At 42.8% G+C, this 19,230-nt stretch overlaps 1 protein-coding gene across 3 annotated transcripts in view; it reads left to right on the top strand.

The window, feature by feature from the left end:
- LOC118377937 (protein phosphatase 3 catalytic subunit alpha-like) overlaps window positions 1-19,230 on the top strand; it is a 106,672-nt gene that overhangs the window by 58,509 nt on the left and 28,933 nt on the right. For all 3 annotated transcript variants that reach the window (XM_052486894.1, XM_052486892.1, XM_052486893.1), the window contains exons 7-10: window positions 12,424-12,501; window positions 14,691-14,785; window positions 14,883-15,008; window positions 17,552-17,635. In XM_052486894.1, coding sequence (XP_052342854.1) covers window positions 12,424-12,501; window positions 14,691-14,785; window positions 14,883-15,008; window positions 17,552-17,635 — 383 coding nt within the window. The remainder of the gene's footprint in view (window positions 1-12,423; window positions 12,502-14,690; window positions 14,786-14,882; window positions 15,009-17,551; window positions 17,636-19,230) is intronic.

Here is a 19,230-nt window from a genome sequence, read left to right on the forward strand (position 1 = left end):
TAATGATTTCCCCCTGTATCTTGTGTGTTGAGTTGTTTGTATGTGAGACTAATGATTTCCCCCTGTATCTTGTATGTTGAGTTGTTTGTATGTGAGACTAATGATTTCCCCCTGTATCTTGTATGTTGAGTTGTTTGTATGTGAGACTAATGATTTCCCCCTGTATCTTGTATGTTGAGTTGTTTGTATGTGAGACTAATGATTTCCCCCTGTATCTTGTATGTTGAGTTGTTTGTATGTGAGACTAATGATTTCCCCCTGTATCTTGTATGTTGAGTTGTTTGTATGTGAGACTAATGATTTCCCCCTGTATCTTGTATGTTGAGTTGTTTGTATGTGAGACTAATGATTTCCCCCTGTATCTTGTATGTTGAGTTGTTTGTATGTGAGACTAATGATTTCCCCCTGTATCTTGTATGTTGAGTTGTTTGTATGTGAGACTAATGATTTCCCCCTGTATCTTGTATGTTGAGTTGTTTGTATGTGAGACTAATGATTTCCCCCTGTATCTTGTATGTTGAGTTGTTTGTATGTGAGACTAATGATTTCCCCCTGTATCTTGTATGTTGAGTTGTTTGTATGTGAGACTAATGATTTCCCCCTGTATCTTGTATGTTGAGTTGTTTGTATGTGAGACTAATGATTTCCCCCTGTATCTTGTATGTTGAGTTGTTTGTATGTGAGACTAATGATTTCCCCCTGTATCTTGTATGTTGAGTTGTTTGTATGTGAGACTAATGATTTCCCCCTGTATCTTGTATGTTGAGTTGTTTGTATGTGAGACTAATGATTTCCCCCTGTATCTTGTATGTTGAGTTGTTTGTATGTGAGACTAATGATTTCCCCCTGTATCTTGTATGTTGAGTTGTTTGTATGTGAGACTAATGATTTCCCCCTGTATCTTGTATGTTGAGTTGTTTGTATGTGAGACTAATGATTTCCCCCCCTGTATCTTGTATGTTGAGTTGTTTGTATGTGAGACTAATGATTTCCCCCCTGTATCTTGTATGTTGAGTTGTTTGTATGTGAGACTAATGATTTCCCCCTGTATCTTGTGTGTTGAGTTGTTTGTATGTGAGACTAATGATTTCCCCCTGTATCTTGTATGTTGAGTTGTTTGTATGTGAGACTAATGATTTCCCCCCCTGTATCTTGTATGTTGAGTTGTTTGTATGTGAGACTAATGATTTCCCCCCCTGTATCTTGTATGTTGAGTTGTTTGTATGTGAGACTAATGATTTCCCCCCTGTATCTTGTATGTTGAGTTGTTTGTATGTGAGACTAATGATTTCCCCCCCTGTATCTTGTATGTTGAGTTGTTTGTATGTGAGACTAATGATTTCCCCCCCTGTATCTTGTGTGTTGAGTTGTTTGTATGTGAGACTAATGATTTCCCCCCTGTATCTTGTGTGTTGAGTTGTTTGTATGTGAGACTAATGATCCCCCCTGTATCTTGTATGTTGAGTTGTTTGTATGTGAGACTAATGATTTCCCCCTGTATCTTGTATGTTGAGTTGTTTGTATGTGAGACTAATGATTCCCCCTGTATCTTGTATGTTGAGTTGTTTGTATGTGAGACTAATGATTTCCCCCTGTATCTTGTATGTTGAGTTGTTTGTATGTGAGACTAATGATTTCCCCCCTTGTATCTTGTATGTTGAGTTGTTTGTATGTGAGACTAATGATTTCCCCCCTGTATCTTGTATGTTGAGTTGTTTGTATGTGAGACTAATGATATCCCCCCCTGTATCTTGTATGTTGAGTTGTTTGTATGTGAGACTAATGATTTCCCCCCTTGTATCTTGTATGTTGAGTTGTTTGTATGTGAGACTAATGATTTCCCCCCCTGTATCTTGTATGTTGAGTTGTTTGTATGTGAGACTAATGATTTCCCCCCTTGTATCTTGTATGTTGAGTTGTTTGTATGTGAGACTAATGATTTCCCCCCTTGTATCTTGTATGTTGAGTTGTTTGTATGTGAGACTAATGATTTCCCCCTGTATCTTGTATGTTGAGTTGTTTGTATGTGAGACTAATGATTTCCCCTGTATCTTGTATGTTGAGTTGTTTGTATGTGAGACTAATGATTTCCCCCTGTATCTTGTATGTTGAGTTGTTTGTATGTGAGACTAATGATTTCCCCCTGTATCTTGTATGTTGAGTTGTTTGTATGTGAGACTAATGATTTCCCCCTGTATCTTGTATGTTGAGTTGTTTGTATGTGAGACTAATGATTTCCCCCCCTGTATCTTGTGTGTTGAGTTGTTTGTATGTGAGACTAATGATTTCCCCCTGTATCTTGTATGTTGAGTTGTTTGTATGTGAGACTAATGATTTCCCCCTGTATCTTGTGTGTTGAGTTGTTTGTATGTGAGACTAATGATTTCCCCCCCTGTATCTTGTATGTTGAGTTGTTTGTATGTGAGACTAATGATTTCCCCCTGTATCTTGTATGTTGAGTTGTTTGTATGTGAGACTAATGATTTCCCCCTTGTATCTTGTATGTTGAGTTGTTTGTATGTGAGACTAATGATTTCCCCCCCTGTATCTTGTATGTTGAGTTGTTTGTATGTGAGACTAATGATTTCCCCCTGTATCTTGTATGTTGAGTTGTTTGTATGTGAGACTAATGATTTCCCCCTGTATCTTGTATGTTGAGTTGTTTGTATGTGAGACTAATGATTTCGCCCCTGTATCTTGTCTGTTGAGTTGTTTGTATGTGAGACTAATGATTTCCCCCCTGTATCTTGTATGTTGAGTTGTTTGTATGTGAGACTAATGATTTCCCCCCCTGTATCTTGTATGTTGAGTTGTTTGTATGTGAGACTAATGATTTCCCCCCCTGTATCTAGTATGTTGCGTTGTTTGTATGTGAGACTAATGATTTCCCCCTGTATCTTGTATGTTGAGTTGTTTGTATGTGAGACTAATGATTTCCCCCCTGTATCTTGTATGTTGAGTTGTTTGTATGTGAGACTAATGATTTCCCCCTGTATCTTGTATGTTGAGTTGTTTGTATGTGAGACTAATGATTTCCCCCCTGTATCTTGTATGTTGAGTTGTTTGTATGTGAGACTAATGATTTCCCCCTGTATCTTGTATGTTGAGTTGTTTGTATGTGAGACTAATGATTTCCCCCTGTATCTTGTATGTTGAGTTGTTTGTATGTGAGACTAATGATTTCCCCCTGTATCTTGTATGTTGAGTTGTTTGTATGTGAGACTAATGATTTCCCCCTGTATCTTGTATGTTGAGTTGTTTGTATGTGAGACTAATGATTTCCCCCCTGTATCTTGTATGTTGAGTTGTTTGTATGTGAGACTAATGATTTCCCCCCCTGTATCTTGTATGTTGAGTTGTTTGTATGTGAGACTAATGATTTCCCCCTGTATCTTGTATGTTGAGTTGTTTGTATGTGAGACTAATGATTTCCCCCTGTATCTTGTATGTTGAGTTGTTTGTATGTGAGACTAATGATTTCCCCCTGTATCTTGTATGTTGAGTTGTTTGTATGTGAGACTAATGATTTCCCCCTGTATCTTGTATGTTGAGTTGTTTGTATGTGAGACTAATGATTTCCCCCTGTATCTTGTATGTTGAGTTGTTTGTATGTGAGACTAATGATTTCCCCCTGTATCTTGTATGTTGAGTTGTTTGTATGTGAGACTAATGATTTCCCCCTGTATCTTGTATGTTGAGTTGTTTGTATGTGAGACTAATGATTTCCCCCTGTATCTTGTATGTTGAGTTGTTTGTATGTGAGACTAATGATTTCCCCCTGTATCTTGTATGTTGAGTTGTTTGTATGTGAGACTAATGATTTCCCCCTGTATCTTGTATGTTGAGTTGTTTGTATGTGAGACTAATGATTTCCCCCTGTATCTTGTATGTTGAGTTGTTTGTATGTGAGACTAATGATTTCCCCCTGTATCTTGTATGTTGAGTTGTTTGTATGTGAGACTAATGATTTCCCCCTGTATCTTGTATGTTGAGTTGTTTGTATGTGAGACTAATGATTTCCCCCTGTATCTTGTATGTTGAGTTGTTTGTATGTGAGACTAATGATTTCCCCCCTGTATCTTGTATGTTGAGTTGTTTGTATGTGAGACTAATGATTTCCCCCTGTATCTTGTATGTTGAGTTGTTTGTATGTGAGACTAATGATTTCCCCCTGTATCTTGTATGTTGAGTTGTTTGTATGTGAGACTAATGATTTCCCCCTGTATCTTGTATGTTGAGTTGTTTGTATGTGAGACTAATGATTCCCCCTGTATCTTGTATGTTGAGTTGTTTGTATGTGAGACTAATGATTTCCCCCTGTATCTTGTATGTTGAGTTGTTTGTATGTGAGACTAATGATATCCCCCTTGTATCTTGTATGTTGAGTTGTTTGTATGTGAGACTAATGATTTCCCCCTGTATCTTGTATGTTGAGTTGTTTGTATGTGAGACTAATGATTTCCCCCTGTATCTTGTATGTTGAGTTGTTTGTATGTGAGACTAATGATTTCCCCCTGTATCTTGTATGTTGAGTTGTTTGTATGTGAGACTAATGATTTCCCCCTGTATCTTGTATGTTGAGTTGTTTGTATGTGAGACTAATGATTTCCCCCTGTATCTTGTATGTTGAGTTGTTTGTATGTGAGACTAATGATTTCCCCCTGTATCTTGTATGTTGAGTTGTTTGTATGTGAGACTAATGATTTCCCCCTGTATCTTGTATGTTGAGTTGTTTGTATGTGAGACTAATGATTTCCCCCTGTATCTTGTATGTTGAGTTGTTTGTATGTGAGACTAATGATTTCCCCCTGTATCTTGTATGTTGAGTTGTTTGTATGTGAGACTAATGATTTCCCCCTGTATCTTGTATGTTGAGTTGTTTGTATGTGAGACTAATGATTTCCCCCTGTATCTTGTATGTTGAGTTGTTTGTATGTGAGACTAATGATTTCCCCCTTGTATCTTGTATGTTGAGTTGTTTGTATGTGAGACTAATGATTTCCCCCTGTATCTTGTATGTTGAGTTGTTTGTATGTGAGACTAATGATTTCCCCCCCTGTATCTTGTATGTTGAGTTGTTTGTATGTGAGACTAATGATTTCCCCCTGTATCTTGTATGTTGAGTTGTTTGTATGTGAGACTAATGATTTCCCCCTGTATCTTGTATGTTGAGTTGTTTGTATGTGAGACTAATGATTTCCCCCCCTGTATCTTGTATGTTGAGTTGTTTGTATGTGAGACTAATGATTTCCCCCCCTGTATCTTGTATGTTGAGTTGTTTGTATGTGAGACTAATGATTTCCCCCCCTGTATCTTGTATGTTGAGTTGTTTGTATGTGAGACTAATGATTTCCCCCTGTATCTTGTATGTTGAGTTGTTTGTATGTGAGACTAATGATTCCCCCTGTATCTTGTATGTTGAGTTGTTTGTATGTGAGACTAATGATTTCCCCCTGTATCTTGTATGTTGAGTTGTTTGTATGTGAGACTAATGATTTCCCCCTGTATCTTGTATGTTGAGTTGTTTGTATGTGAGACTAATGATATCCCCCCTGTATCTTGTATGTTGAGTTGTTTGTATGTGAGACTAATGATTTCCCCCTTGTATCTTGTATGTTGAGTTGTTTGTATGTGAGACTAATGATTTCCCCCTGTATCTTGTATGTTGAGTTGTTTGTATGTGAGACTAATGATTTCCCCCCCTGTATCTTGTATGTTGAGTTGTTTGTATGTGAGACTAATGATTTCCCCCTGTATCTTGTATGTTGAGTTGTTTGTATGTGAGACTAATGATTTCCCCCTGTATCTTGTATGTTGAGTTGTTTGTATGTGAGACTAATGATTTCCCCCTTGTATCTTGTATGTTGAGTCGTTTGTATGTGAGACTAATGATTTCCACCCTTGTATCTTGTATGTTGAGTCGTTTGTATGTGAGACTAATGATATCCCCCTGTATCTTGTATGTTGAGTTGTTTGTATGTGAGACTAATGATTTCCCCCCCTGTATCTTGTATGTTGAGTTGTTTGTATGTGAGACTAATGATTTCCCCCCCTGTATCTTGTATGTTGAGTTGTTTGTATGTGAGACTAATGATTTCCCCCTTGTATCTTGTATGTTGAGTTGTTTGTATGTGAGACTAATGATTTCCCCCTGTATCTTGTATGTTGAGTTGTTTGTATGTGAGACTAATGATTTCCCCCCTGTATCTTGTATGTTGAGTTGTTTGTATGTGAGACTAATGATTTCCCCCCTGTATCTTGTATGTTGAGTTGTTTGTATGTGAGACTAATGATTTCCCCCTGTATCTTGTATGTTGAGTTGTTTGTATGTGAGACTAATGATTTCCCCCTGTATCTTGTATGTTGAGTTGTTTGTATGTGAGACTAATGATTTCCCCCTGTATCTTGTATGTTGAGTTGTTTGTATGTGAGACTAATGATTTCCCCCTGTATCTTGTATGTTGAGTTGTTTGTATGTGAGACTAATGATTTCCCCCTGTATCTTGTATGTTGAGTTGTTTGTATGTGAGACTAATGATTTCCCCCTGTATCTTGTATGTTGAGTTGTTTGTATGTGAGACTAATGATTTCCCCCTGTATCTTGTATGTTGAGTTGTTTGTATGTGAGACTAATGATTTCCCCCTGTATCTTGTATGTTGAGTCGTTTGTATGTGAGACTAATGATTTCCCCCTGTATCTTGTATGTTGAGTTGTTTGTATGTGAGACTAATGATTTCCCCCCCTGTATCTTGTGTGTTGAGTTGTTTGTATGTGAGACTAATGATTTCCCCCCCTGTATCTTGTGTGTTGAGTTGTTTGTATGTGAGACTAATGATTTCCCCCCCGTATCTTGTGTGTTGAGTCGTTTGTATGTGAGACTAATTTTTTTCCCCCTGTATCTTGTGTGTTGAGTTGTTTGTATGTGAGACTAATTATTCCCCCCTGTATCTTGTATGTTGAGTTGTTTGTATGTGAGACTAATGATTTCCCCCCCTGTATCTTGTATGTTGAGTTGTTTGTATGTGAGACTAATGATTTCCCCCCCTGTATCTTGTATGTTGAGTTGTTTGTATGTGAGACTAATGATTTCCCCCCTTGTATCTTGTATGTTGAGTCGTTTGTATGTGAGACTAATGATTTCCCCCTGTATCTTGTATGTTGAGTTGTTTGTATGTGAGACTAATGATTTCCCCCTGTATCTTGTATGTTGAGTCGTTTGTATGTGAGACTAATGATTTCCCCCCCTGTATCTTGTATGTTGAGTTGTTTGTATGTGAGACTAATGATTTCCCCCCTTGTATCTTGTATGTTGAGTCGTTTGTATGTGAGACTAATGATTTCCCCCCTGTATCTTGTATGTTGAGTTGTTTGTATGTGAGACTAATGATTTCCCCCTGTATCTTGTATGTTGAGTTGTTTGTATGTGAGACTAATGATTTCCCCCTGTATCTTGTATGTTGAGTTGTTTGTATGTGAGACTAATGATTTCCCCCTGTATCTTGTATGTTGAGTTGTTTGTATGTGAGACTAATGATTTCCCCCTGTATCTTGTATGTTGAGTTGTTTGTATGTGAGACTAATGATTTCCCCCCTTGTATCTTGTATGTTGAGTCGTTTGTATGTGAGACTAATGATTTCCCCCCTGTATCTTGTATGTTGAGTCGTTTGTATGTGAGACTAATGATTTCCCCCTGTATCTTGTATGTTGAGTTGTTTGTATGTGAGACTAATGATTTCCCCCCCTGTATCTTGTATGTTGAGTTGTTTGTATGTGAGACTAATGATTTCCCCCCCTGTATCTTGTATGTTGAGTTGTTTGTATGTGAGACTAATGATTTCCCCCTGTATCTTGTATGTTGAGTTGTTTGTATGTGAGACTAATGATTTCCCCCCTTGTATCTTGTATGTTGAGTTGTTTGTATGTGAGACTAATGATTTCCCCCTGTATCTTGTATGTTGAGTTGTTTGTATGTGAGACTAATGATTCCCCCCTGTATCTTGTATGTTGAGTTGTTTGTATGTGAGACTAATGATTTCCCCCCTTGTATCTTGTATGTTGAGTTGTTTGTATGTGAGACTAATGATTTCCCCCCTGTATCTTGTATGTTGAGTTGTTTGTATGTGAGACTAATGATTTCCCCCTTGTATCTTGTATGTTGAGTTGTTTGTATGTGAGACTAATTATTTCCCCCTTGTATCTTGTATGTTGAGTTGTTTGTATGTGAGACTAATGATTTCCCCCCTTGTATCTTGTATGTTGAGTTGTTTGTATGTGAGACTAATGATTTCCCCCCCTGTATCTTGTATGTTGAGTTGTTTGTATGTGAGACTAATGATTTCCCCCTGTATCTTGTATGTTGAGTTGTTTGTATGTGAGACTAATGATTTCCCCCCTGTATCTTGTATGTTGAGTTGTTTGTATGTGAGACTAATGATTTCCCCCTGTATCTTGTATGTTGAGTTGTTTGTATGTGAGACTAATGATTTCCCCCCCTGTATCTTGTATGTTGAGTTGTTTGTATGTGAGACTAATGATTTCCCCCCCTGTATCTTGTATGTTGAGTTGTTTGTATGTGAGACTAATGATTTCCCCCCCTGTATCTTGTATGTTGAGTTGTTTGTATGTGAGACTAATGATATCCCCCCCTGTATCTTGTATGTTGAGTTGTTTGTATGTGAGACTAATGATTTCCCCCCCTGTATCTTGTATGTTGAGTTGTTTGTATGTGAGACTAATGATTTCCCCCTGTATCTTGTATGTTGAGTTGTTTGTATGTGAGACTAATGATTTCCCCCTGTATCTTGTATGTTGAGTTGTTTGTATGTGAGACTAATGATTTCCCCCTGTATCTTGTATGTTGAGTTGTTTGTATGTGAGACTAATGATTTCCCCCCTGTATCTTGTGTTGAGTTGTTTGTATGTGAGACTAATGATTTCCCCCTGTATCTTGTATGTTGAGTTGTTTGTATGTGAGACTAATGATTTCCCCCTGTATCTTGTGTGTTGAGTTGTTTGTATGTGAGACTAATGATTTCCCCCTGTATCTTGTATGTTGAGTTGTTTGTATGTGAGACTAATGATTTCCCCCTGTATCTTGTATGTTGAGTTGTTTGTATGTGAGACTAATGATTTCCCCCTGTATCTTGTATGTTGAGTTGTTTGTATGTGAGACTAATGATTTCCCCCTGTATCTTGTATGTTGAGTTGTTTGTATGTGAGACTAATTTTTTCCCCCTGTATCTTGTATGTTGAGTTGTTTGTATGTGAGACTAATGATTTCCCCCTGTATCTTGTATGTTGAGTTGTTTGTATGTGAGACTAATGATTTCCCCCTGTATCTTGTATGTTGAGTTGTTTGTATGTGAGACTAATGATTTCCCCCTGTATCTTGTATGTTGAGTTGTTTGTATGTGAGACTAATGATTTCCCCCTGTATCTTGTATGTTGAGTTGTTTGTATGTGAGACTAATGATTTCCCCCTGTATCTTGTATGTTGAGTTGTTTGTATGTGAGACTAATGATTTCCCCCTGTATCTTGTATGTTGAGTTGTTTGTATGTGAGACTAATGATTTCCCCCTGTATCTTGTGTGTTGAGTTGTTTGTATGTGAGACTAATGATTTCCCCCTGTATCTTGTATGTTGAGTTGTTTGTATGTGAGACTAATGATTTCCCCCTGTATCTTGTGTGTTGAGTTGTTTGTATGTGAGACTAATGATTCCCCCTGTATCTTGTATGTTGAGTTGTTTGTATGTGAGACTAATGATTTCCCCCTGTATCTTGTATGTTGAGTTGTTTGTATGTGAGACTAATGATATCCCCCTGTATCTTGTATGTTGAGTTGTTTGTATGTGAGACTAATGATTTCCCCCTGTATCTTGTATGTTGAGTTGTTTGTATGTGAGACTAATGATTTCCCCCTGTATCTTGTATGTTGAGTTGTTTGTATGTGAGACTAATGATTTCCCCCTGTATCTTGTATGTTGAGTTGTTTGTATGTGAGACTAATGATTTCCCCCCCTGTATCTTGTGTGTTGAGTTGTTTGTATGTGAGACTAATGATTTCCCCCTGTATCTTGTATGTTGAGTTGTTTGTATGTGAGACTAATGATTTCCCCCCCTGTATCTTGTGTGTTGAGTTGTTTGTATGTGAGACTAATGATATCCCCCTGTATCTTGTATGTTGAGTTGTTTGTATGTGAGACTAATGATTTCCCCCCTGTATCTTGTATGTTGAGTTGTTTGTATGTGAGACTAATGATTTCCCCCCCTGTATCTTGTATGTTGAGTTGTTTGTATGTGAGACTAATGATTTCCCCCCCTGTATCTTGTATGTTGAGTTGTTTGTATGTGAGACTAATGATTTCCCCCCCTGTATCTTGTATGTTGAGTTGTTTGTATGTGAGACTAATGATTTCCCCCTGTATCTTGTATGTTGAGTTGTTTGTATGTGAGACTAATGATTTCCCCCTGTATCTTGTATGTTGAGTTGTTTGTATGTGAGACTAATGATTTCCCCCTGTATCTTGTATGTTGAGTTGTTTGTATGTGAGACTAATGATTTCCCCCTGTATCTTGTATGTTGAGTTGTTTGTATGTGAGACTAATGATTTCCCCCTGTATCTTGTATGTTGAGTTGTTTGTATGTGAGACTAATGATTTCCCCCTGTATCTTGTATGTTGAGTTGTTTGTATGTGAGACTAATGATTTCCCCCTGTATCTTGTATGTTGAGTTGTTTGTATGTGAGACTAATGATTTCCCCCTGTATCTTGTATGTTGAGTTGTTTGTATGTGAGACTAATGATTTCCCCCTGTATCTTGTATGTTGAGTTGTTTGTATGTGAGACTAATGATTTCCCCCTGTATCTTGTATGTTGAGTTGTTTGTATGTGAGACTAATGATTTCCCCCTGTATCTTGTATGTTGAGTTGTTTGTATGTGAGACTAATGATTTCCCCCTGTATCTTGTATGTTGAGTTGTTTGTATGTGAGACTAATGATTTCCCCCTGTATCTTGTATGTTGAGTTGTTTGTATGTGAGACTAATGATTTCCCCCTGTATCTTGTATGTTGAGTTGTTTGTATGTGAGACTAATGATTTCCCCCTGTATCTTGTATGTTGAGTTGTTTGTATGTGAGACTAATGATTTCCCCCTGTATCTTGTATGTTGAGTTGTTTGTATGTGAGACTAATGATATCCCCCCTGTATCTTGTATGTTGAGTTGTTTGTATGTGAGACTAATGATTTCCCCCTGTATCTTGTGTATTGAGTTGTTTGTATGTGAGACTAATGATTTCCCCCCCTGTATCTTGTGTGTTGAGTTGTTTGTATGTGAGACTAATGATTTCCCCCCCTGTATCTTGTGTATTGAGTTGTTTGTATGTGAGACTAATGATTTCCCCCCCTGTATCTTGTATGTTGAGTTGTTTGTATGTGAGACTAATGATTTCCCCCTGTATCTTGTGTGTTGAGTTGTTTGTATGTGAGACTAATGATTTCCCCCCCTGTATCTTGTGTGTTGAGTTGTTTGTATGTGAGACTAATGATTTTCCCCCCTGTATCTTGTGTGTTTAGTTGTTTGTATGTGAGACTAATGATTTCCCCCCCTGTATCTTGTGTGTTGAGTTGTTTGTATGTGAGACTAATGATTTCCCCCCCTGTATCTTGTATGTTGAGTTGTTTGTATGTGAGACTAATGATTTCCCCCCCTGTATCTTGTGTATTGAGTTGTTTGTATGTGAGACTAATGATTTCCCCCCCCTGTATTTTGTTTGTTTATTTGTTGTGATGTCTCTGCACAATTGTTTTTTTCTTGGACCGAACTGAGGGAGGGTGTGGGTTCGGTATATGGGGTGATTGGGGTGGGTGGCTTGGAGGGGGTTGGGGTGAGTGGTTTGGAGGGAATCGAGGTGGGTGGACTGAGGTGTGTGGAGGGAGGGCTTGGGATATGGTAAAGTCTTTGTACATACATTAATGTACATTTTGAAAAATTTTGATAAAAATATATATTAAAAAACAAAAAACATCCCACAATCCCTAGGGAGACTGCACCGTTCTGTTTCCATGACTTCTGGTTACTATTGCTAGATTGGGGATTGATATTAAGACACTGAGGAAAAAAGAGCTTGAGAGGGATGGGGAGTGAGGGAGAAAAAAGAGATTAATAAAATGAGAGACCAGAGGATTGGAGAGATGGATAGTTGAGACTGTTGTCATAATATGGTGCTATACAATATGGAGCATACACCAGTCTACTGAGAGGAACATACACTGCCCTCCTTCTCGAGCTGGTTCTGCTGTTCATTTTGGGCTGAATGATGACCCCTGGTGGTCATTCAATGTAAACTGTTTCAGAGTAGGCCTACTTTCCTCGTCTGATATAATTGTTGTTCAGAATGAAATCTCTCTCTCTCTCCAGTTACCCTGCAGTGTGCGAGTTTCTACAGACCAACAACTTGTTGTCAGTCATCAGAGCCCATGAAGCGCAAGATTCTGGGTAAGAGGAGCCCTACTTTTTCTTTGGTTATTGACAAAACAATGTGTTATTCTTCACATGGTGAGTGACATAGTGTGTGTTGATCCGGGGCTGGGATGTGGGTTAAGTGTTTGGGGGCTGGGGTTGGGGTTAAGTGTTTGGGGGCTGGGGATGTGGGTTAAGAGTTTGAGGGGTGGGGATGGGGGTTAAGTGTTTGGGGGCTGGGAGCTCGGGGCTGGGGTTGGGGTTAAGTGTTTGGGGGGTGGGGGGATGTGGTTTATGTGTTTCTGGGGTGGGGATGGGGGTTAAGTGTTTGAGGGGTGGGGATGTGGGTTAAGTGTTTGGGGGCTGGGGGCTGGGGGCTGGGGTTGGGGTTAAGTGTTTGACGGTGGGGATGGGGGTTAAGTGTTTGGGGGCTAGGGGCTGTGGATATGGGTTAAGTGTTTGAGGGGTGGGGATGGGGGTTAAGTGTTTGGGGGCTGGGGGCTGGGGTTGGGGTTAAGTGTTTGGGTGTTGGGGTTGGGGTTAAGTGTTTGGGGGCTGGGGTTGGGGGTTAAGTGTTTGGGGGCTGGGGATGTGGGTTAAGTGTTTGAGGGGTGGGGATGGGGGTTAAGTGTTTGGGGGCTGGGGTTGGGGGTAAGTGTTTGGGGGTTAAGGGCTGGGGTTGGGGTTAAGTGTTTGGGGGTGGGGGATGTGGGTTAAGTGTTTCTGGGGTGGGGATGGGGGTTAAGTATTTGAGGGGTGGGGATGGGGGTTAAGTGTTTGAGGGGTGGGGATGTGGGTTAAGTGTTTGGGGGTGGGGATTGGGGTTAAGTGTTTGGGGGCTGGGGCTGTGGGTTAAGTGTTTTGGGGGTGGAGATGTGGGTTAAGTGTTTGAGGGGTGGGGGATGTGGGTTAAGTGTTTGGGGGCTGGGGATGTGGGTTAAGTGTTTGGGGGTGGGGGGATGTGGGTTAAGTGTTTGAGGGTGGGGGATGTGGGTTAAGTGTTTGGGGGTGGGGATGTGGGTTAAGTGTTTGGGGGTGGGACTGTGGGTTAAATGTTTGGGGGTGGGGAAGTGGGTTAAGTGTTTGGTGGTGGGGATGGGGGTTAAGTGTTTGGGGGGTGAGGGATGTGGGTTAAGTGTTTGGTGGTGGGGAAGTGGGTTAAGTGTTTGTCGGGTGGGGATGTGGGTTAAGTGTTTGGGGGTTGGGATGTGGGTTAAGTGTTTGGGGGTTGGGATGTGGGTTAAGTGTTTGGGGGGTGGGGATGTGGGTTAAGTGTTTGGGGGTGGGGATTGGGGTTAAGTGTTTGGGGGCGGGGGCTGTGGGTTAAGTGTTTTGGGGGTGGAGATGTGGGTTAAGTGTTTGGGGGGTGGGGGGAGGTGGGTTAAGTGTTTGAGGGTGGGGGATGTGGGTTAAGTGTTGGGGGGTGGGGATGTGGGTTAAGTGTTTGGGGGTGGGACTGTAGGTTAAATGTTTGGGGGTGGGGAAGTGGGTTAAGTGTTTGGTGGTGGGGATGGGGGTTAAGTGTTTGGGGGGTGAGGATGTGGGTTAAGTGTTTGGTGGTGGGGAAGTGGGTTAAGTGTTTGTGGGGTGGGGATGTGGGTTAAGTGTTTGGGGGTTGGGATGTGGGTTAAGTGTTTGGGGGTTGGGATGTGGGTTAAGTGTTTGGGGGGTGGGGATGTGGGTTAAGTGTTTGGGGGGTGGGGTATGTGGGTTAAGTGTTTGGTGGGTGGGCGTGTGAGTTAAGTGTTTGGGGGGTGGGGCATGTGGGTTAAGTGTTTGGGGGGTGGGGCATGTTGGTTAAGTGTTTGGGGGGTGGGGATGTGGGTTAAGTGTTTGGGGGTGGGGCATGTGGGTTAAGTGTTTGGGGGTGGGGCATGTGGGTTACGTGTTTGGGGGTGGGGATGTGGGTTAAGTGTTTGGGGGTGGGGATGTGGGTTAAGTGTTTGGGGGTGGGGCGTGTGGGTTAAGTGTTTGGGGGGTGGGGATGTGGGTTAATAGGTGATAGGGGTTGTTATGTCAACACAAACAGTTCCGTCAACCAAAACAGCAGCGTCAGGTTTCATAATCAAATCATTCCATTTCTAAACACAGCTGTCCACAGTCAAGTCTAACCTTAACCACACAACAACCATATATTTAACCCTACACCCATTAATGTTCAACCCCAATCTATGGAATCCTAACCCTAATCCTAATCTGGATTCCCTAACTGTGTCCCTGTTTAGATACCGAATGTACAGAAAGAGTCAGACTACAGGCTTCCCCTCCCTCATCACCATCTTCTCAGCACCTAACTACCTGGACGTCTACAACAACAAAGGTCCGAGACACACGCACGCGCGCACGCACACTCACACACACGCACACCAGTAGGCTATGAGTGTGTAACAGGCCTGCCCACTCTCGTTCTTTCACAGCGGCGGTTCTGAAGTATGAGAACAACGTGATGAACATCCGCCAGTTCAACTGTTCCCCTCATCCCTACTGGCTGCCCAACTTCATGGATGTCTTCACCTGGTCCCTGCCCTTCGTTGGAGAGAAAGGTGTGAACAACGACTACACATATTACAAACACCAAAATATTATGTTCTCTTAATATGCTCTATATTGTGTCTCGGTCTCTCTCTCTCTCTCTCTCTCTCTCTCTCTCTCTCTCTCTCTCTCTCTCTCTCTCCCTCTGTATCTCTCCCTCTGTCTCTCTCTCTCTCTCTGTCTCATATTGACTGTGCACTCTCTCTCTCTGTCTCTCTCTCACTCTGATTCTGTCTCTCTCTGTCTCAAAAGGGAAAATAAATAAACATAAATATGGGTTGTATTTACAGTAGTTTTTGAGCTTCACTGGTTGCCATTTTCTTGTGGTAACAAGTTACAAATCTTGCTGCTGTAACGATATTCATTGTCGGAAGATGAGGAATCATCGGACCAAAGCGCAGCCGGTAAGTGTTTATACACTATACACAAAATAACAAAAATAACAATGAGAATGAACGAAAACCGAAACAGTCCTGTCAGGTGCAGAAACACAAAACAGAAGATTACTACCCTCAAAACCCTGTGGGAAAAAGCTACCTAAGTATGGTTCCCAATCAGAGACAACGACAGACAGCTGTCCCTGATTGAGAACCATACCCGGCCAAAACAAATAAATATAAAAACATAGAAAAAGGAACATAGAATGCCCACCCTAGTCACACCCTGGCCTAACCAAAATAGAGACATAAAAAGCTCTAAGGTCAGGGCGTGACAGTAGTACACCTGGTAGCGGGCCCCGGACTGGGGACCCTCGTAGAGAGCCCCGGACTGGAGGGCGTCGCTGGAAGCTCCTGACTGGAGGGCGACACTGGGGGCTCTGGACTGGAGGGCGTCGCTGGAGGGAGGAGACGCAGAGACAGCCTAGTACGTGGGTCTGCCACAGGGCCCATCCGGCTGGGAAGACCTACAGGAGGCCTGGTGCGTGGAGGAGGCACCGGATGAACTGGGCTGTGGGGGAGCTCTGGTGCGCGGCCTTGGCACCACTCCTCCAGGCTGAATGCCCACTTTAGCCCGGCCCCTCCAGAGTGCAGGCCGAACTGGGCTGTGGGGGAGCACTGGAGATCTGGTGCATAACACTCGCACCTCTCCATTAGGCTCAATGCCCACTTTCGCCCGGCACGGGCGGAGTGCAGGCTTAGGGCGAACTGAACCCTCCCAGCGCCCTGGAGACACAGTACGCAGAGCCAGCGCAGGATACCCTGGGACGAAACGGCGCACCGGAGACCAAACGCGCTGAGCTGGCACAATCCGTCCTGGCTGGATGCCCACTCTCGCATGGCACTTGCGGGGGGCTGGCGTATAGCGCTCCGGGCTATGAACGCGCACTGGAGACACCATACGCTTCACCGCATAACACGGTGCCTGACCAGTACCACGCTGCTTCCGGTAAGCACGGGGAGTTGGCTCAGGTCTATCGACTGACTCCGCCAATCTCCCTGTGTGCCCCCCCACACATTTTTTGGGGGCTGCCTCTCGTGCCTGCTGTGCTACCTTGCCTCATATCGCCGCCTCAGCTTTGGCTGCCTCTAGTTCTTCCTTTGGGCGGCAATATTCCCCAGCCTGTCTCCAGGGTCCTCGTTACCACGCTGCTTGGTCCGTTTGTGGTGGGTAGTTCTGTAACGATATTCGACGTCGGAAGATGAGGAATCATCGGACCAATGTGCAGCGTGGTAAGTTTTTATACTTTTATTTCAACTACACACTAAATAACAAAAATAACAAAGAGAATGAACGAAAACCGAAACAGTCCTGTCAGGTGCGGAAACACAAAACTACCCACAAAAACCCTGAGAGAAAAAGCTACCTAAGTATGGTTCCCAATCAGAGACTAAGCTAGACAGCTGTCCCCGATTGAAAACCATACCCGGCCAAAACAAAGAAATACAAAAACATAGAGAAAGGAACATAGAATGCCCACCCTAGTCACACCCTGGCCTAACCAAAATAGAGACGTAAAAAGCTCTAAGGTCAGGGCGTGACAGATGTGATGGTACACTGTAGTATTTCACCCAATAGATATGGGAGTTTATCAATATTGGATTTATTTTCAAATTCATTTTGGGTCTGTGTAATCTGAGGGAAATATGTGTCTCTAATATGGTCATACATTTGGCAGTGCCCTCTCTCTCTGTCTCATATTGACTGTGCCCTCTCTCTCTCTCTCTCTCTCTCTCTCTCTCTCTCTCTCTCTCTCTCTCTCTCTCTCTCTCTCTCTCTCTCTCTCTCTCTCTCTCTCTCTCTCTCTCTCTCTCTCTCTCTCTCTCTCTCTCTCTCTCTCTCTCTCTCTCTCTCTCTCTCTCTATTCAATTAAATTCATGGGCTTTATTGGCATGGGAAACGTATGTTAACATTGCCAAAGCAAGTGAAGTAGATAATATACAAAAGTGAAATAAACAATAAAAAATAACAATAAACATTACATTAACAGAATTTCCAAAAGAATAAAGACATTACAGATTTCTCTCTTTCTTTCTCTCTCTTTCTCTCTGTCTCTCTTTCTCTCTGTCTCTCTGTCTCTCTGTCTCTCTGTCTCTCTGTCTCTATCTTTCCACAGTGACAGAGATGCTGGTGAATGTTCTCAGTATCTGTTCAGATGATGAGCTCATGGAGAATGATGGAGAGGAAGAGGTCTATGATGGTAATCATACCTTTATAGAGCTTGTAGTCCTAAAAACCAAAGAGTCACCTCTGGTCCGTTCAGCCATACCCCAATGAGTCACCTCTGGTCCTTTCAGCCATACCCCAATGAGTCACCTCTGGTCCGTTCAGCCATACCCCAATGAGTCACCTCTGGTCCTTTCAGCCATACCCCAATGAGTCACCTCTGGTCCTTTCAGCCATACCCCAATGAGTCACCTCTGGTCCGGTCAGCCATACCCCAATGAGTCACCTCTGGTCCTTTCAGCCATACCCCAATGAGTCACCTCTGGTCCTTTCAGCCATACCCCAATGAGTCACCTCTGGTCCGGTCAGCCATACCCCAATGAGTCACCTCTGGTCCTTTCAGCCATACCCCAATGAGTCACCTCTGGTCCTTTCAGCCATACCCCAATGAGTCACCTCTGGTCCTTTCAGCCATACCCCAATGAGTCACCTCTGGTCCTTTCAGCCATACCCCAATGAGTCACCTCTGGTCCGTTCAGCCATACCCCAATGAGTCACCTCTGGTCCTTTCAGCCATACCCCAATGAGTCACCTCTGGTCCTTTCAGCCATACCCCAATGAGTCACCTCTGGTCCGGTCAGCCATACCCCAATGAGTCACCTCTGGTCCTTTCAGCCATACCCCAATGAGTCACCTCTGGTCCGTTCAGCCATACCCCAATGAGTCACCTCTGGTCCTTTCAGCCATACCCCAATGAGTCACCTCTGGTCCTTTCAGCCATACCCCAATGAGTCACCTCTGGTCCTTTCAGCCATACCCCAATGAGTCACCTCTGGTCCTTTCAGCCATACCCCAATGAGTCACCTCTGGTCCTTTCAGCCATACCCCAATGAGTCACCTCTGGACCTTTCAGCCATACCCCAATGAGTCACCTCTGGTCCTTTCAGCCATACCCCAATGAGTCACCTCTGGTCCGTTCAGCCATACCCCAATGAGTCACCTCTGGTCCTTTCAGCCATACCCCAATGAGTCACCTCTGGTCCTTTCAGCCATACCCCAATGAGTCACCTCTGGTCCTTTCAGCCATACCCCAATGAGACACCTCTGGTCCGTTCAGCCATACCCCAATGAGTCACCTCTGGTCCTTTCAGCCATACCCCAATGAGTCACCTCTGGTCCTTTCAGCCATACCCCAATGAGTCACCTCTGGTCCTTTCAGCCATACCCCAATGAGTCACCTCTGGTCCGTTCAGCCATACCCCAATGAGTCACCTCTGGTCCGTTCAGCCATACCCCAATGAGTCACCTCTGGTCCGTTCAGCCATACCCCAATGAGTCACCTCTGGTCCGCTCAGCCATACCCCAATGAGTCACCTCTGGTCCATTCAGCCATACCCCAATGAGTCACCTCTGGTCCGTTCAGCCATACCCCAATGAGTCACCTCTGGTCCTTTCAGCCATACCCCAATGAGTCAACTCTGGTCCTTTCAGCCATACCCCAATGAGTCACCTCTGGTCCGTTCAGCCACACCCCAATGAGTCACCTCTGGTCCGTTCAGCCATACCCCAATGAGTCACCTCTGGTCCTTTCAGCCATACCCCAATGAGTCACCTCTGGTCCGTTCAGCC

Source organism: Oncorhynchus keta, chromosome 30, assembly GCF_023373465.1.
Source record: "Oncorhynchus keta strain PuntledgeMale-10-30-2019 chromosome 30, Oket_V2, whole genome shotgun sequence".
In the NCBI taxonomy this organism is placed as follows: Eukaryota; Metazoa; Chordata; class Actinopteri; order Salmoniformes; family Salmonidae; genus Oncorhynchus; species Oncorhynchus keta.